Below are 14460 nucleotides of genomic sequence, written 5' to 3' on the forward strand. Positions count from 1 at the left end.
ACTGTCCCTCTCAGCAAGCCCAGCAAGCTACTGAGGGTACCCGCCTGCACAGCAGAGCTTGGCAAGCTCCCCATGGCGTATTCAATATGCCCAAACAGTAACAACAAGTCTCACAATGGAGACATTACTGGTGCCCGCTTGAGCAAATCAATGAACAACAGGAGGACAGTGATACAGATCTTATTCATATGTGCTGTATAAGTAAATAAAGCAAAAAATGAACAGTATCCAATGAAACCAAATTCTTGAAGTGTGAAAACAAAAGTGAGATCAGTAAGTGAGGAGGAGGTGTGGTGGGAGAGAGGAATGGGGGTAGGAGAAGGGAAGGGGCAGACTAAAAGGTACATATGGAAAAAGTTAGGCATTTTGTTTTTGGTGGAGTTGCAGTAATTTTGTACACCATAAGCATAAACATTGATACTGCCATAACAATTTATATCAATATAAAAATACTAGAAAAAACTTTGAAAACATGTTTGTTCATGTCATACATCTATAATGGCTTCTCATGAATGATAAACCCTTGAAAAAGATTAGCTATATATAAGAAGAGGAAAAACTGAGAAGATGATTTTGTGGGCAGGTGTTCATTTCAGATTTATGCCTTTTTAATGCATCCCCATAAATGATTGAAAATATTATCTGCATCAGCACCAATGATGGGTAATACTGTTCAATTGGAATTGTGGTGGGGGGTTTGGCCATACCTGGAAGTGCTCAGAAAGTACTCTTAGCTCTGTGCTTGGGTATCCCATCCTGTAGGTCAGGTATTGTACAAATGTCTCCAGCAAGCAAAGCATGTATTTAGTTTGCTGAACTCTCTGTTTGGCCCTAAACTTTCTGCAATTTTAAGTATCATTATCTTTAAACAAAAATTTCTCTTGTTCCTGCCTTATAGGGCAATCCAGTAAAATATTGGTCTCCCACAGAGCTGACATTGTTATAAATGAAATAATTTAAGAATTCCATCTGTCACAGTTGTCAATTTTTAATCTTTTTAACCCAGCAGCTCCACCTTTAAGGATTTAGAGGGCAACAGTCTGAAGGACAGTGGACATGAGGAAAGTGACCAGACTGACAGTGAACATGATGTCCAGAGAAGCCTGTATTGCGATACTGCTGTCAATGATGTGCTGAATGCTAGTGTCACTTCTATGGGATCCCAGATGCCTGACCATGGTAAGAGCTGGTTGGATGTAAGTTACAACTGCAGATGCAAAACTATAAGCACACTATACTACTTTACTATAGTGAGTGTGTTTTAAAGATGCCCACTGAACTATGCTTCTAAAGCATCTACAAGATGCTGAAAGAGGATGTGCTGAACAGAAACTTTTTTTTAATTTTTAATTTCTTAATTTAATTTTTATTAGTGAAACACCATGAGTTACAGTTGTAGACTTACCAATTTTTGTGCTTGGGTTTCAGTTATACAATGATCGAGTACCCATCCCTCCACCAGTGCCCATTCTCCACAACCAATGATCCCAGTATCCCTGCCAACCCCATCCCCCCATCACACCTACCCTCTGTGGCAGGGTATTCCCTTTGTTTGCTCTCTCCTTTTGGGTGCTGTGGTTTGAAAAAGAAGCATTGAGTGGCAATCATGTTCAGTCTATAGTCTACTTTCAGCATGCACCTCCCTGGGAAGATCCTTCCAACACCCTTTATTTGGTGCTCCCTTCTCTATCTGAACTACCTTTTCCCCTAGCATGTGTGGCTGGTCTCCAAGCCATGGAGTGAACATCCTGGTACTTATCTTGACTATCTTGACTATTCTTGGGTGTTGGTCTCCTATTTGTTATTTTATATTCCCCAGATGAATGCAATATTTATATGTCTGTCCCTCTCTTTCTGGCTCATTTCACATAGCATGATACTTTCCATGAAGTACCACTTGTATGTAAATTTCATGACTTCATCTTTCTAACAGCTACATAGTACTACATTGTGTAAATGTACCAAAGTTTCTTTAACCAGTCATCTGTTCTCCGGCACTCAGGTTTTTTCCAGATTCTAGCTATTGTAAACAGTGCTGAAATAAACAAACAAGTGCAGATGTCACTTCCATTATACTTTTTTGCCTCTCTGGAATATATTCCCAGGAGTGGTATTGCTGGGTCAAATGGGAGCTCAATTTCTAATTTTTGGAGAATCATTCGTACTGTTTTCCAAAAGGGCTGAACTAGCCGGCATTCCCACCAGCAGTGAAAAAGGGTCCCTTTCTCGCCACATCCGCGCCAGCTCTGGTTGCTTTTGTTCTTTTGGATGTGGGCAAGTCTCTGTAGTTTGAGATGATATCTCATTGTTTTGTTCTGCATCTCCCTGATGATTAATGATGTTGAGCATTTTCTCATGTGCCTTTTAGCCATTCGGATTTCTTCTTTGAGAAATTTTTTGTTCATTTCATCACCCAATTTTTTGATGGGGTTGGAGGTTTTCTTCTTGTGGAGTTCAACCAGTACTTTATATATCTTTGAATCAACCCCTTATCAGATGTATATTGGGTGAATATCCTTTCCCATTATGTAGACTGTTTTTGTATTTTGGTCATTGTTTCTTTTGAGGTACAGAAGCTTCTTAGTTTAAGATAGTCCCATTTGTCTATCTCTGTTTTCACTTGTTTGGCCAGTGGCATGATATTTTTGAAGATACCATTAGCTTCAATGTCATGGAGGGTTTTGCCAGCTTTGTCTTCAATGTGCCTTATGGATTCTGTTCTGATATTGACGTCTTTAATCCATTTTAATCTTACTTTTGTACATGGTGTTAGGCAGAGTTCCGGGCCCAATTCTTTGCATGTAGCTGTCAAGTTTTTCCAGCACAATTTGTTAAAGAGGCTTTCCTTACTCCACTTCACATTTCTTCCTCCCTTGTCAAAGATTAGATGATCATATTTTTGAGGGGAGATGTCAGTATATTCAACCCTGTTCCATTGGTCTGCAGCTCTGTCTTTGTTCCAGTACCATGTTGTTTTAATTATTAATGCTGTGTAGTAGAGTTTGTAGTTAGGGAGGTTGAATCCTTCCATTTTATTTTTCCCAAAATTGCTTTAGCTATTTGTTGGGGCTTATTGTTCCATTGAATTTTATGAGTGTTTGCTCCATTTCTTTGAAGAATGTCATGGGTATCATTATAGAGATAACATTGAATTTGTACAGTGTTTTGTGAAGTATTGCCATTTCGACAATGTTAATTCTCCCAATCCATGAGCAGGTGATATCTTATCATTTTCTCATGGCCTCTTTTATTTCCTGAATTAACGTTTTGTAGTTTTCTTTGTACAAGTCTTTTACTTCCTTAGTTTAGCTGGTTTTCAGGTACTTGATTTTTCTGGGGCACAATTATGAATGTTGTTGTTTTTTCATGTCACTTTTCTCTCTCTCACTATTTGCATATAGAAAAGCATTGGACATTTGTGTATTGATTTTATAGCCTGCAACTTTACTATACAAATTTATTTTTTCTTGGAGTTTCTTGGCTGGAGTGATAGCACAGCGGGTAGGGCGTTCACCTTACAAGCGGCCAACATGGCCGACCCGAGTTCGATTCCTCTGCCCCTCTCGGAGAGCCCGGCAAGCTACGAGAGTATTCAATATGCCAAACACAGTAACAACAAAGTCTCCAATGGAGACTTTACTGGGCCTGCTCGAGCAAATTGACGATCAACGGGAGGGCCTTTACCTTTACCTTTACCTTCTTGGTAGAGGTTTTAAGGTTCTCTAAATATAGTATCATATCATCTGTGAATAGAGAGAGCTTGATTTCTTCCTTTCCTACCTGAATGCCCTTAATTCTTTACGGATTTTGGCTTGATGTTGAGATATTTAATCCATTTTGAACTGACTTTTGTGAATGGTGTTAGGTCGAGGTCTACGTCCATTTTTTGCATGTGGTTGTAGAGTTATGCCAGCACCAACTGTTGAAAAGGCTTTCTTTGTTCCACTTCACATTTCTTGCTCCCTTATCATAGATAAGATGTTCATCCATTTAAGGTTGTTTGTACAGATGTTCCACCCTGTTCCATTGGTCTGAGGTCCTACCTTTGTTCCAGTACCATGCTGTTTTAATTATTACCTCTTTGCAGTAGAGTTTGAAGTTGGGGAGGGTCATGCCTCTCCACGTCTTTTTCCCAATAATTGCTTTAGGTTTTCGTGGGGGTTTGTTGTTCCATATGAATTTCTGGAGTGCTTGATCTATTTCTTTGAAGAATTTCATGGTATCCTTATGGGGATCGCATTGAGTCTGTATAATGCTTTGGGGAGTATTGCCATTGTGACTATGTTAATTCTTCCTATCCATGAGCAGGGGATATGTTTCCATTTCCTCATGTCCTATTTTATTTCATGGAGTAGCCTTCTGTAGTTTTCATTTTAGAGGTCCTTTACCTCTTTAGTTAGACTGATTCTGAGATATTTCATTTTCTGGGACATGATTTTGAACAGGATTATTTTTTCATGTCACTTTCCTCTCTCTCATTATTTACGTATAGAAAGGCCATGCATTTTTGGTTGTTGATTTTATAGCCTGCGATTTTACTGTACAAGTCTATTGTTTCTAGGAGTTTCTTGGTAGAGGATTTAGGATTCTTGAGATATTGTACCATATCATCTGCGAATAGTGAGAGCATGATTTCTTCCTTTCTGACCTGGATGCCTTTAATATCTTTTTCTTGTCTCATCGCTATTGTAAGTACCTCCAGTATTATGTTAAACAGAAGTGGTGATAGTGAGCATCCAGTCTTGTCCCTGATCTTACAGGAAAGGCCTTTATTTTTTTCCCCATAGAAGATAATGCTTGCCATGGGTTTATCGTAAATGGCTTTGATTATCTTGAGGAAAATTCCTTCAAAACCCATTTTGGTGAGGGTTTTCATCATAAACGGGTGCTGAATCTTGTCAAAAGCTTTCTGTGCATCTATTGATATGATCACATGGTTTTATCTTTACTTTTGTTGATATGATGGATTATGTTGATTGATTTCCGAATGTTAACGCATCCTTGCATCCCCGGGATTGATCTCACTTGGTCGTGGTGTATGATATTTTTGTTGAGTTGTTGGATTCTCTTTGCTAATATTTTGTTGAGGATCTTCGCATCCGTGTTCATCAGGAATATTGGCTCATAGTTTTCTTTGTTGGTGGTGTCTTTGTTTGCTTTTGGTATTAGAGGGTTGTGCCTTAAAGAAGCTGTTTGGAAGAGTTCCTGTTTTTTTTTTTTTTTAATTTCCTGAAATAGCTTGAGAAGAAGTGGCAGAATGTCTTCTTTAAATGTTTGGAAGAATTCACTAGTGAATCCGTCTGAGCCTGGGCTTTTGTTTTTGGGAAGACTTTTGATTACTGCTTCAATTTCCTTGATATCAATGGGTCTATTCAGGTATACCAAGTTTTCCTGGTTCAATCTTGGGAGATTATAGGAATCCAGGAATTTATTCATTTCTTCTAGGTTCTCTTGTTTCATGGCATACATTCTCTCAAAGTAGTCTCTAATGATCTTTTAAATTTCATTGGTTTCTGTTGTGATATTCACCTTTTCATTTCTGATTCGGTTTATTAGGGTTCTCTTTCTCTTTCTTTGTGAGTCATGCTAGTGGTTTATTAATCTTGTTTATTTTCTCAAAGAACCATCTCTTGGTTTCATTGACCTTTCAGTTTGTTTTTTTGGGGTTCCTTGTCGTTAATTTCTGCTGTAATTTTTTATTATATCTTTCCTTCGGCCAGATTTTGATTCCCTTTTTGGTCTCTTTATATGATCTTGATCTGTGAGGTCAGGTTATCTATATAGGTCCTTTCTTCCTTTCTTAGGAATGCTTGCAAAGCTATAAATTTTCTTTTTAACACGGCTTTAGCTGAGTCCCAAGATTCTGGTAGTTCTTGTCTTCATTCTCATTTGCTTCCAGGTATCATTTGATTTTGGGCTTGACTTCATTCCTGACCCACTCATTGTTCAACATTGAGTTGTTTAATTTCTAGGTGTTTGATTTGTTTCTCGGTGTCTTTGTTGATTTGCTTCTATCTTCAGCACATTGTAGTCTTAAAAGATTGTTGATACTACTTTTACTTTCCACATTCTATTGAAGTATGTTTTTTGGCCTTGCAAGTGGTCTATTTTGGAAGATGTTCCATGTGCAATGGAAAAGAATGTGTATTCTTTCTTTTGGGGATGTAAAGCCTTGTATAGGTCTATTAGTCCTCCCTCTCCTATTTCTTCCTTCAAATCCAATGTTTCCTTGTTGAGTTTTTTTCTTGTTGATCTATCCAGAAGTGATAAGGTTATGTTGGAGCCTCCGAATACTACTCTGTTGCTAGCAGTGTCCTCATTAAAATCTGTTAGCAGTTGGTTTAATTATGTAGCTGGTGCCTCATTAGGTGTATATACTTTTAAGAGTGTGATTTCTTCCTGTTATATGTATCCATTGATAAATAGAAAGTGGCCTTCACTGTCTCTTATAATCTTTTTAAATAGAAAACTGTTGTCGGATACTAGTATGGCCACCCCAGCTTTTTTGAGGGAGCTGTTTGCTTGCAGGATTGTTTTCCATCCTTTCAGTTTGAGTGTGTGTTTGCTCTGACTGTTCAGATGACTTTCTTGTAGGCAGCACAATGTTGGTTTCAGTTTCTGGATCCATTTTGCCACTCTATGTCTCTTGATTGGTGCATTTAGACCATTGACATTGAGAGAGATTATTGTCATGGAGTTTTGTACCATCTTTCTGTAAGCATTGGTTTTGTTTATAATTGGTTTCCTTCTTATCTTACTTGAGCCCCTTTAATCCTTCTTTTTGATTTGGTTTTGAGTCTATGAAGTTCTTTAGCTGTTTTTCATCTACAAAATGGTGTATCGTTCCATCGAGTTTGAATGAGAGTTTAGCTGTATAAAGTATTCTTGGTGAGGCGTTCATTTCATTGAGTTTTCACTATATCCAACCATTGTCTTCATGCTTGGAGGGTTTTCTCTGATGGGTCTGCAGTAAATCTAAGGGGTACTCCTTTGTATGTGATTTCCTTCTTTGACCTTGCTGCTTGCAGTTTTGTATCTTTGTCCACAGCATCCATCATTCTGAATATGATATGCCTTGAAGTGTTTTTATTAGGCTCTCTTTTAGTTGGCACCTTTCTGACTCCTTCGATCTTGATGTCTGCATTCTTTATCTCTGGTCACTTTTCACCAATGATTTCTTTGACTGTGGCTTTTTCATTGGGGTTGCCTCCCTGTCCTTCTCGTATTCCGATGATTCTAATGTTGTCCCTCTTGGCATCATCCCCTAGGTCTCTGATTCTCCTTAGAGATATTTTGAAGTCTTTTCCCATTGTTTGTTGTTCACTATATGATTTTTATTGCTCATCTTAAAGCTGACTGATAATATCTTCGGCTGTAGTCATTCTACTGCTGAGGACACTCACTGAGTTTTTGATTTCATCTATGAATTCTTTATTTGTGCCACTCCTTTTTGTAGCTCTTTTATTTCTGCTTTCATTTCTTCCTATATTTTCTTGACTGTCCACTGTTTTTTTTTTCATTTCTTCCTTTAATTTACCGCTCTATTGATTCTTTGAGTAGTTTCTTGATCATCTTCAGCATTTCAGCTCAGATTTTTTTTATCGGAGAGAACATATTTGTGGGTAGCCCCTGTTGAGGTTTCGGGACTCTTTTCTTCGTCCTCTCTTGATAGTGGAGATTTTTGCTTTTTTCCCATGTTGTTGTGGTTGTCTAGAGGTAAAACCTTGGAATTCACTAGCACTGTTCCCTCTTATTGTGGGAAAGGATTCTGAACAAAGTTGGTCGAAGGTGGTCACTCTTCTCCCCTTCTAAAATATGTTCTTATTCTCAGTCTTTATTCTGTGGCTTATGACAGGCATCTAGTGAAGCATTGAAGGAGGTGCACTTTTATGTTGGTTTGGCATCTTCTTTGCATACTGGTCTTTTGTTGAAATTGGAGTAGTCCAGTGGATTATTGTCTATTATGCTTGAGGGGGCCAGAAGTGGTTAATCGGCCCACCACACAGAAGGCCATTCCCACTTTTGAGGAGGACACGCCCCCTACGGTGGAGCCCACCCCACCAGCCTGTCACTTGGATGCGCTGACCTAGGAACCTGCAGAGGAGGGCAGCGCCTTGACGATGTGGACGGGTGGTGCCGTGGAACTCTGGCAGGTGTTCCCCAAAGTCTCCTTGGCTGCCTGGCAGTGGGGGCGCTCCTGGATGGAAAGGGAGCGGGACAGAGACATGCTCCCAGTTACCCCATGAACCTGCAGAGGCGGGAGGCCCAGACCAGAAACTTTTGCATTCTCCGTGTGTGCATCTGATGGTAATAGAGAATGTTCAGCCTTTTAAAAAGCTGACAATATATACACATTGCATATGTTATCCTTAATAATAAATTCACTGAACACATAAAAATGAGCAGATGCCTTCTCATCAGTATTTTATTTAAACAATAAGGTTGTATGGAAAACACCATTAATGAGAACAAAGAGATGGGCGTTGTTTCCATATCATTCTGGTTAAATTTACCTAGATGTAAAACTCTGTTTCTGGTCACATCTTGAATAAATTTTTAGAGGGGTGGGGTGGGGAGGTTTTGGCCACACACTGTTGTTTCCAGAGTTTACTTCTGGCTCTGTGCTCAGGGATCTCTTGTGGCAGTGTTCAATTGACCATATACAGTCCAACAGGGGTCCGACAGGGTTCAGCTGCACATAAGACAAGTGCTATAAGATACTGGGAAAGATAATGGGACTGGATATGTCTATATGTGTTTATATATGTATATATAATAACATATATACATGTATATAGCTATACTATTTTTCTATCCCCAACATATTATATATTTACTGAAGATAATTACCAAACTTTCGATTTATTCTAAACCAAAACTCCCCATCTAGCCACAAAATGCATGCCATTAGTGATAGAAAGGATCAGAATAAGAAAACTTTAACCCATCCCCATAAATAATTGAAAGTATTATCTGCATGAGCACTAAGGATGTATGCTTCTCTTCCATTGGTGGATTATTTGGCTCATATCGTGAAGTACTCAGAAAGTAGTCCCAGCTTGTGCTTAAGGATCCTGTGCTGTAGTGCCAGGGATTTTACCAACGTCTTCAGCACAAAAAGCATGCACTAGGCCTATTGAGCTTTCTCTTTGGCCTCAAACTCCCCGAAATCTTAAGTATCATTATCAGAATAAGAAAATATGACTGGGTTTTCCACATAGGGTAGCAGGTAAGTCACTTACCTTGCAGGTTTGATCTCTGGCACCATATATAATCCTCTGAGTACTGCCAAAAGTGATCCCTGAGTGCAGAGCTTGGAGTGTTTTGCACTACTGAGTGTGGTTCAAAAATAAAACCAGGCTGACTCAATATGAATCTTTTTGCAAATAAAAAATAGTTCAAAGTTATGTTTTATACAAAGAACATTTTTATTAACTTAACAACATATGCATTGGTAAAAGAAGCTATTTAAAATAGTGCCAGACATAAGCAAGGGTATAAAATACATTAGTAGAGTTCATCTAAGTTGGAATGTTTAGAAGGATTTGGGCACAAATTTCATTTTCAGTGTTTTACTCATGCAAATATGGTCTGCATATAGTCTATCTTTTTCAATTAAAAAGTATGAATTCTGTTTGATGTTTAGGCTGAGTGAAGCTTTAGAATGGCTAAATGTTGAAAGAAGCTAGAATCAAGCTCAGCTGGAATCCATATTGCTAAAAGACTTAAAGATGAGAGAACAAAATATGGTGATTATGTACTGGTCTTTAGCTGTTTCATTTCACTGTAAACATCATTAAATGCTTTTGTTTGGGTCTTGTAAATGAATCCAAAGGGGAAAATGTATGAGGCACAAAACAGGATGTTTTCTATGGAAAATTTATTCACTATGCATTTTATTAAATTTTCTAATCCCTACCATCAGTAGCAGAACCAAGTGTAAAAGTTTATAGTATAGATAGATCACTATTGCACATTGCTACTTTCTGTCACTCAGAGTGGTGAAACCCACAGAGATAATATTTTTGGCAATTTTATTGAGATGTAAGATGAAGGAATTAATTGTATTGCTGAAACAATTTTATTCTTGGGGTAATATACACACATATCAGTCAGTATTATACACACATATATATCAATCTCAATTTTTTTCATTTATATTATAAGGAGTTTAAATGAGTTATACTCTAAATGCTTCCAGGAAAGGAAATAATCATAATGGATTCTCACTTTATGCTTCGTTTGCACAACATATATTTTAATTTCTTGTGCATTTTTAGGACAACAATATCAGTGGACTGCAACTAATTTTTTTCAGGGGAATGTTTCTTACCAATGGGTGCACTGTGTAAGCATGTATATACACATACATTTACATTATATATATATATACATTTACATTTTAGGCTCAATAATAAGATACTTATCACAGTTCTTCTAGAGCTTTCTGTGATAACTTGATTGTTGAATCTCAAGACTGTTTATGCTAGCAACAAATGTTGCATCACAGCTTATTTGAGTTGATTATTCCTACCACAAACTGTGACAATTACTACAATCAACAATTTACAGTACTTTACTTGCGATTTCAAACTTTGACTCACATAATAAATATATCTCATTTTTATCACAAGGCACAGTTATTGAAAGGAAATCAATCATATGCATGTCTGATACTGTAGCTAGAATAATTTTAAATTTGTTACAGTAAGATATAGTAGGGTTACTTCTGATGACTACAAATTTTAAAAGGAAAGAAAGGAAAATCATCCTTGGGTCTCAGACAGACAGTGAAAGTCTCAAAAGCTTCCTGATGGAAAATAACAGCCTTAGTTCTTTTTGGTTCATTGATAAGCATCTCAAATCCAAGTGCCCTGACATCCCTTAAGGTTCTAGAGGTGATCTGTTCCTCAGGTTTGACTGAATTTCTTTGAAGAAAAGGAAGATTTATAATGACCATACCAGATAAATTCTGATCTTGATATTATTTCTTCTAGTCCTGCAAAGTTGGGCAAAATATATCCAATAGAGTATACCTTGAATCTTTGTTTTGATAAGTTTGGCTTGCTTTAGATTTTGTGTCTGTAGCTCTCTCCATTATGTTTTTAAATTGGTTATGATTACAGCATCTTTCTTTGCACATATGTGACATATGATATATGAATTCTCAGGATTAAGCAGAATTACATTTGTATGTTGTCTTTCCTTGAGCAAGAACAGAATATTAAATGAAAAAATACTGTGTTATAAGGTGAAATGTACAAATGTTTATTCTTTCTGAATTCTAAATTTTTTGTTATTGAGGTAATATAGTTAAAACGGGGTTAATACTTAATACTTTAGATGTACAAAGTTTCTATGTCTACACCAGTACAAAGTGCCCAATATCCTTCATCACTGACTATGTCTCTTCTTCTCCGTCCGTCTTTTCCCACCCACACCAATCTCTCTGAACCCCCATATAATTCATATCTGTTTTTAGATTCCATGGCTTTATTTTCATTGAATACCATATATTTCCTTGGTTTCTTTACATATACCACACATCAATATAATTATTCATATGTAACATTTTTCCTTTTTATCTCACTTATTTGCTTAATATGACACCATCAGGTTCCGCTGAGTTGTAGCAAAAGGCAAATTTTAGCACAGCGGTAGGGCGTTTGCCTTGCACACAGCCAACATGACCAACCCGAGTTCGATTTCTTCGCCCCTCTCGGAGAGCCCGGCAAGCTACTGAGAGTATCTCGCCCGCATGGCAGAGCCTGGCAAGCTCCCCGTGATGTATTCGATATGCCAAACACAGTAACAACAAAGTCTCCAATGGAGACGTTCCTGGGCCCGCTCGAGCAAATCGATGATCAATGGGAGGGCCTTTACTTTTACTTTTACTTATAACTGGAATTATTTTCTTATAACTTGGCATTATTGTTTGCAATACAGTTGTTGAAAGGTTATCATGTATATCACTTTATCTATTTTTAATGCTCGGTTCTTGTCCAGAATGATTTTTCAAATTATTGTTGTAATAATGGACCTTCCTCTATCTTAACTACCCTCCACCCCCACACCCTTGTGGTAATTTCAAATCATTGACCAGTCCTCCTGACCTATTTCCCTTGGCCTTGTATATTAGTCACATACTATTTTTTATATCTCATTAATGAATGCAGTCATTCTATATCTGTCACTCTCCTTCTGCCCATTTCAATCACATGATATTCTCCAACTTTATCCATTTATTGGCAAATATAATGACCTTCTTTTTCCAGCAGCTGTGTAGTATTTCATTGTGTAGATGTACCATAGTATTTTTATCCAGTTGTCTGTTCTTGGGCACTCAGATTGTTTCCAGATTCTGGCTATTGTGAATAGCGCTGTACTGAACATAGAAGTGCAGATGGTGTTTCTGCTGTGTATTCTTGGAACCCCAGGGTATATTGCCAGAAATTATATTGCTGGGTCAAATGAGAGCTAAATTTCTAGTTTTCTTGAGGAATTTCCATATATAATTTTTATTTTTTTATTTTTTAATTTATTTTAATGTAGACAAAAGGCACATCTGTTGATACAATTCTAGAGTTATAGTTGATTAGGTAATCACTGTATCACTGTCATTCCATTGTTCATCAAATTACTCGAGTGGGCACCAGTAATATCTTTATTCCTTCCAACCCTGAGATTTTAGCAGCCTCTTCTTACTCATCTTTTCCCAATGATTGGAGGCTCTTTCAGGACCAGGGGAATAAGACCTGTTGTTGTTACTGGTTTTGGCATATCAAATACTCCACAGGGATCTTGCCACGCTCTGCCCATGTGGGCGATTAAGTAATAAAGCTCCAATATTAAAATCAAAATTTGTTAATTCCTTGTGTAAGAACTTACTAAGCAGTTTGTTGCTAGTTGAGTGTTATTGTTTTTGTTTGTTAAGTTTAGTTGACTTCCCCATTACTTTCCCATCTAATTTGGTGTGTTACTACTCTAATTTCAGTATTGAGGAATTTGAGGAGTCAGAGTGTTCAGGAACTATGGTCTGGGAACCGGGTTAACCGAGATTATTCTCAGTGTGGTATATTTGCCTAGAATTTTAGTGAAACAGTGGATTTGAACCCTTGGTATGGCTGCAATGGTGAGGTGTAGGTGCAGATATGGGACTTCAGTAGGGCAGGTAACTTGGTGGCCAACCTTCCAAGGGCACCCCAGAGATTTCAACTGCAGATTTCAACTGCAGTGTGTAGCACGAATTTTAGCTGCTTGGCATGCTTCTACGCCATTGTTTTTAATCCACTCAGAGTGTTTTTGGATGCTAGATTTGTTTCCAAATTTTATCTATTGTAAATGCAATGAACATAGGTGTTCTCAGCTTTTCCTCCTGTCTTTCCACAATCAATTATTCCTATGAACATTTATGTGCCCCATCCTGGATTTTACTTCTTTTCTCTCTTTTTCTCTGCAGCTATTTATCTACCCTTGTCTTCCACTGCTGCACCCACTCCTCTTATGGAATCCTGAGGTGGAGAGATGTTCAGGTCTAGGATTTTCTCTTCTGGAACTCAGTTCCAGGTCTTCATTGAATTAATTCCTCAGTGTAGGTTTTGCTATGAAAGATTGTTAGAATTTTGAGTTCCCCTTCATTCAGCCATCTTGGTTCCTCCAACTCATTGCTTTCCTGAACTCTGTGTTTCTTCAAAATGTAAAAAAATTATTTTGAATTTAAAAATGTTCATTAAGTTTTATTAATTTCAACTATTATGGAATGCCACAGGTTTACCTTTACTCCTTTGTATTTATGTATATGTAGTTGTCACCACTCCTACCACCAAAGTTCCAGTACTTCCAACCACCAAAAAGTCACCTCTGTTCATTCCTCAAACCCACAAATCATTTTTTTTATTGTAGACATCATAGTTATCAGTAAGTACAGAATTTGGTTCTGTTGTTACTTTCTCATTAGTTGTTTTAGTAATTCACATTCTGTATATGAGTAAAATAATTTAAGCTTTTCACTTATTTATTTCACTTAGAATAATTACCTCAATATCCATACATTTTTTCCACAGTCACCAATTTATCTTTGTTTAAAAAGAATCACACATGATAACCTCTCAGTGTCTAGTTTGCAGACCATAGTCCCCAGAAGGAAAGAGAGAGAGATGACAGAGAGACAGAGAGAGAAGGAAAGTGCCTGCTATAGAACCATAGAGACAGGCTTGGGGAGAGAGGGTGGCAGGAATGAAACTGGGGTCATTGGTAGTGAGAAGTGGACACTGGTGGAGGGATTGGTGTTGGATCATTGTATGGCTGAAACCCAATCATGAACAGCTTTGTAACTGTTTATCTCATGGTGACTCAGTTAAAAAATAAAATAATAAAATAAAGAGTGAGAAATAAAAAACACAAAAAAAGAAAAGGGCAGAGTGGTATTCAATCAAGTATATATTCCACTAAATTTCTTTT

At 37.5% G+C, this 14460-nt stretch overlaps 1 protein-coding gene across 2 annotated transcripts in view; it reads left to right on the forward strand.

The window, feature by feature from the left end:
- The window catches only part of PCDH19 (protocadherin 19), a 217322-nt gene that overhangs the window by 123412 nt on the left and 79450 nt on the right, over positions 1-14460 (forward strand). The window contains exon 5 of one of the 2 annotated variants that reach the window (XM_056124171.1): positions 1007-1179. In XM_056124171.1, the coding sequence (XP_055980146.1) occupies positions 1007-1179 (173 nt within the window). The remainder of the gene's footprint in view (positions 1-1006; positions 1180-14460) is intronic. The other variant, XM_056124172.1, reaches the window with a different exon arrangement.

The sequence above is a fragment of the Sorex fumeus genome, unplaced genomic scaffold (assembly GCF_029834395.1).
Source record: "Sorex fumeus unplaced genomic scaffold, SorFum_2.1 ptg000050l, whole genome shotgun sequence".
Classification (NCBI taxonomy): domain Eukaryota; kingdom Metazoa; phylum Chordata; class Mammalia; order Eulipotyphla; family Soricidae; genus Sorex; species Sorex fumeus.